Below are 5,560 nucleotides of genomic sequence, written 5' to 3'. Positions count from 1 at the left end.
TTTAAATGGTCCTAAATTGTTCTTTCCGAGTTATATTTTCCTTGATAATACTAATTTTAACTAATTTATAACACTACTCGTTATTTGTGTCTAAATATACTTAAGTAATTATTCTATAGGTTAGGTTATAATTAACTTATAAATAATGAAATACGAATGATTTTGTTCGACATTTTAATAAGCAATTTAGGTAATTTGCAGTTTAAACATTATGATATCCTAAAAGTAATTTAGAACTCTAAACAAGCACAAGAAAATACATTTTTAATACAAACTCAACGATAATAATACATTCTGCTGTCACACGCATTCTGATTCGTCCCAACCTCGCCATCGAGTATCAGCGAGTACATAAACTTCTGCGGGACGAGTACCGTCTCGTCCCCGTTCCCGTTGTACGTGAGTATCGGCACTTGGCAAGTATTCTGGCACGCCGTGTTTATAGGCAGATAGTTCGACAGCGGTGTCACCGGTGACCTAGTATTTTTACCTGTTCCGTAGCAAGTCACTGGTATATTATGGATGGATGTATGCAGTAAAGATTTGCAGTTTTCTGACGGCCCTAAATTGGTACTTCCAAGCGTGTTTTTGTCATTTTCACATGGATCGTTTGTACCTACAGATATGGTTACTTCATATGGTTCGTTATCAAAGGTGTTCCCATAGACTTGAGGATATTCCGGTGTAGTTTTACATTCATTTTCGGGTTTTATTATAGAGTTACAGAAGGGACAGCAGTTAGGTGTTGTGTTGCCGAGGTAAACGGGACCATCGTAGTGTTGTATTTGTATGTTGGTGTCCGGTTGAGGCAGGGCGGCGACATATGTTACCTGATTGGTAAAAAATGGTTAAAATTCAAAGTACATACATAGAATTTTTTTTTTTTGCATTGATTCCAGCGCCTAATATTAATCACTATTTTTGGATGGACAGTTTTTAAAGCCCTCTTCATTTCTTTGTATAGTAATTGCTTATGAAATAAAACGATTGAAGCAACCTAAATTGAGTATAAGGTACAGCGGGACAAATCTCGACTGGGGGCAAATGTAACTGGTCCATTTTTTCCATGTTTTACAATGTATTATTAAATAGAGTGTCCACCGGTTATATATGGCAGGCGTGTTCAGTGGATACATGTAGAACTCAACATCATAGTGTAATAATGGAAAAAATGGATTAGTTACAATTTACAATGACCCTCCAGTCGAGATTTGCCCCGCTGTACCTTACTTACAATATTCAAAATTTAGTTTAATTAGGTAGTTAATTCCATTTTAGTAACGAAAGGTAGAAACAGAAGAAAAACACAAAATAATAATGTCTTTAAAATATTTTTATGGTACTTACCAGTGTCAAAAACGCAATGAAAGTAAGGAGCTTCATTGTTATCCAAATTACAATAGGTATGTAATTAATTTAAATGTATGAGGAATTACTTAGAGCAAGAAAAACTGAGCTACTGATGTCAAATGTTAATTTAATCGCTTTATGTACTATTTTCCAAATATTTTCGAATGGACATTTCTTCATATTTCCCGAAAATGTATTATCTTTTCCCTTATAAACACGTACAAATTTTGGCAACAATAAATTGCAAATGTTTTGCAATGCTTGTAATCGCAAACAAAATTGCATTGTTACTAATATATTTAGCAAACTCATAGCTATCTGAGTGGCATTGCGACCCCCAAAATTAAAAATCGAAAGGAGGAAACAGAGAAGAGCGGAACCACGATTGTAATATTTGTAATAGTACATTACGATACAAGTGCGTAAAAAAGGAAGTTCGAAACGAGTGGCGATAAATTAAAACACGACCGAAGGGAGTGTTTTAAATCGACACGAGTTACGAATTTCCTTTTCGCACGTGTATCGTACGACGTTTCTCAGTAGGTACAGATGGCACTTCGAAGTTTCGACCTGGCGTAAAATGAACCACTTCTCGCACTAGTGCGTAAAAAAACACCATCTGTACTGAAAAAGATTTTTTCGCAATATCTTTTAAGTGAGTTGTTCTGAATGTACATTTTTTTCGATAAATCTAGTTAATAAAAATCTAGTACATGTAACTAAAATTACCAAATTGAAAGGGGGGTTCCTTTCCAGTTTAGCATTTTCGCTCCTGTAGCGTATTAAGTAAGTTTCGCAAGTAAAGGTGTTATTCAGATGAATATACTCAGCGCGGGATAAAGTCACAGAATGTGTAGGGTCTCAGACATTCCAGCACTCTTTTGCTTCCGAACAGACAGCTGATATAATGTTTTTGATTTTTTTTTATTAAAAAAATGTGACTACTTATTATTTATGTCTCATCATCGTCAGTTATATTTTTTGAATTAAGTCCTTACAAAAGCGTATTGTAGTAACATACTGATCTTCACAGGACATCGAGTATTTAGAATAAATTTAAAAGTGGAAAATGTCTGCCTTGGGTGAGACATGAACTCACGGCCTCTGGATCAATATTCCAGCGCTCTGCCAACTGAGCCACCAAGACTTCAACCAAGCCAGCGAAATTTTCCACTACTAAGGTCAATAGGACCCGTAGCGACATCTACCGTAAGAATGTTAAACTTCTTAAACAGACATTTTCCACTTTTAACACTTTCGAAACCGGGCTCTACGCGGCGCTACGACATTTTCGCTACATACGGGGAAACCCATGTAATCGGCTACGCTTCTACGAGCGGTGTGCCCGACAGTCGGGTTCTTGGTAGCGAAAGTGTTAAATTTATTCTAAGCCTAGTGGCATCGATTGCAGACGTTTCTGCTAATCAGAAGTTAAAATCGAGTATTTTATTTACTTGTTATATTATTGCAACATTTGCATCATAACATGTCAGCAATATTATGCGCTTTTTAAGAAAAATCCGTAGCTGAGTGTACATAAATCAAATAGGCGAGACGACTAAAAAAAACTAATTAGTCCGACAGTTAGATTATCAAAGAATTTTAGACACGTATTTTTTTATTTTTTCTCGTTAACGAAAGTGACGACGGTACAGTGCGTTGAAGTTTCACGTGACGTCACGCCTAGGTACAATTTTTACTTAGAAGTCATGTCACAAGCCCCCACTCCACTCCAGAACTTTGATGCTCTATATCTTTGTATTTTTTCATTAATTAGAAAAAGCGAAAAATATGTGTTCAGTATTTTTGGACGTAGATCGTCCAAAGTGACGGACTAAACAGAATGTCATTTTTTTATGTAGTCGTCATCCCTTATTCTGATGTCTGTCTGTCCCTCCGTCTTGATGGCTTTAGGTACTATATTTTTTTCTGTGTAACTTGTCAGTGCCGCGTGTTCCACCTTGGCAGTAACCTCTTTCCCGTGACATAACCCGCTTACCCACTCCCAGCCGGATGCTCTAGGGCTGCCACCGCCAACGACTAAGAAGTATTAAGTGGGACTAGGTCGGTCGGGGTAGTGATATTATTTTTAATAGCTGTTAGAAGATAAGCAAGCGCATAATAAGTAAATATACTTAATTTGTTTCAAAAACAATACATTTACATGTGTGTCGCTTAACTTCAAACTCGGGTAAATCCATTCTGCTATAAGGTTGATTATTTTTAAGAATATATATACACTATGTAAACTAACGAAACCCATTTACTGTAACCCGTAAATGTCCAGGTGATACTGAGAAACTTTTACTATGGGACCAACACCCAAAACGCGAAATAAAAATTTACTCTCCCATAGGAAATACTTACTATAAAATAAAACTACCTATGAAACTGTCAGAAGATATTTTCGTGATTTCGGGGTTGATCCCATAGTAAAAGTTTTTCAGTATCACCTGGACATTTACGGGTTACAGTAAATGGTTTTCGTTAGTTTACATACTGTATATATATTTTATACATCAATCAACCTTAAAGCAGAATGGATTTACCCAAGTTTGTAGTTAAGCCACACATGTAAAAATCACAATCTTTAACGAACAGTTCATCTGTTCAGTCACTTCGTTTATTGTGTCTGAACAAGAAAGTGAACAGTGATCAAACAATTAGAACATTACAAATTAATCAAATTACAATCAAAATTCAATTTTTCTCATTACAAATACGTATGTGTAAAAAAAACAGGAGGCAATTTAGTTAAACCTTATATTGCAATATTTGTCTTTTATTATAAATAACTATACCAAAATTTAGCTTTCAATAACCTATAACCCACGTTCACCTCGACTAGTCTGTGGCCATGAGAAAGCTGATAATTTGTAATAATAATAAAAAAATCGTACTGATCTCAACGATGCACAACCCTAGCGCAGCATCTCAGGGATGTGCTCGTGCGCCACTGCGACGTAACGGGACTCGGACGTTGGCACTAGTGTGGATATGCCGCCTATTATTTAATATTATATTATAAGTTACACCCATTATTTAAAAAGCGGCATTATTGGGCATAAAGTAAAAATATAAATGTAAGTTATTGACGTACCCATAAACTCTTTATAAAAACTTACAATAAAGTTGCTAACTTCTAAGTTTAAAAAAAATCAATATTAGTCTGACAGCAACACTGTTGCCGCCTCATAAGACAAATGCTTATGAAACGGATTACCTATTTACAAGGTCGAATTATCGTTTGATATGTTATGAGCTGCTCAATATTAGTCTATTTGAACCATAGCCACAGACTGGAGTCTTAGAAAAAAAAAACATTGTTATTAAATGAATGGCTAGAAATTACAGTTTAAGTCATATACTAAAAATGCCATACACGAAATTATGGCAACAAATTTACACCTAAATGAATTTTATTAACCTAGCACATCATAAGACAATAAACATTAGAGAACTAGAATTTTATGGTGGGCAAGAACAAGTAGAAATGGAAGCCGATTTTAATTGAAAATGTCATTATATAAGTGCCTTAGTCAATAATCAGGCTACCAAAAAGAGCGAAGCTTTTCAAGAAGCTTAAATTTATATGATTAATTATTATGTCTTATCCACATTATGTCTGTCCCGCTGTCTGCGGCCCACTGCTCTACTTATACAGAGTGGGGCCTGTAACAAAGGCGAAGAATTGAACTGTAGGCTATTCTCCTTATACTGATCAACATTTGTTCAGTGACTTTTAAAAATTATGAAGTCTTTAAATTTTTAATTTTTCATACAAAATAAATATTAGCTTCAATGTACGCCATTATTGTTGTCATTGACGTTGTCTGTCACACTTTAGACTTAACAGAATTCGTAATACATTACCTCTTAGAAAAAACTTTCAAGGGTGATAAAAATCAAAATACAAGTTATTTTTAAAAGTCGCCGAACAAATGTTTATCAGTATAAGGAGAATAGCCTAGAGTTCAATTATTCGCCTTTGTTACAGGCCCCACTCTGTATAGCTGCTCACGACATGACTCATTATTAACAGGACTAATCGCATTCAGGAAAAACTTCAACAGCCATATTCAATATTATCAATAAAGGTAGGTTTTCATATCTTAGGTGTATTAAATCTAGTTGAATTAAATTTTATAAAGTGCAAATTGATATTTATGGTTGTATATTAACTTTTTACCGGCCAAAAAAGGTGATCAAA

At 34.9% G+C, this 5,560-nt stretch overlaps 1 protein-coding gene across 1 annotated transcript; it reads right to left on the bottom strand.

Annotated features, from left to right (window-relative positions):
- Positions 1-201: 201 nt before the first annotated feature.
- Positions 202-1,676, bottom strand: LOC125237349. Its single transcript, XM_048144343.1, has 2 exons — positions 1,348-1,676; positions 202-830 (listed from the first exon to the last, which is right to left on the bottom strand). Exons 1-2 carry the CDS (start codon positions 1,381-1,383, stop codon positions 276-278), a joined length of 591 nt encoding a protein of 196 aa, XP_048000300.1. The 5' UTR covers positions 1,384-1,676; the 3' UTR covers positions 202-275.
- Between the last annotated feature and the right edge of the window lie 3,884 nt (positions 1,677-5,560).

This window comes from Leguminivora glycinivorella, chromosome 21 (assembly GCF_023078275.1).
Source record: "Leguminivora glycinivorella isolate SPB_JAAS2020 chromosome 21, LegGlyc_1.1, whole genome shotgun sequence".
Lineage (NCBI taxonomy): Eukaryota > Metazoa > Arthropoda > Insecta > Lepidoptera > Tortricidae > Leguminivora > Leguminivora glycinivorella.
This window is presented reverse-complemented; position numbering and strand designations above follow the sequence as displayed.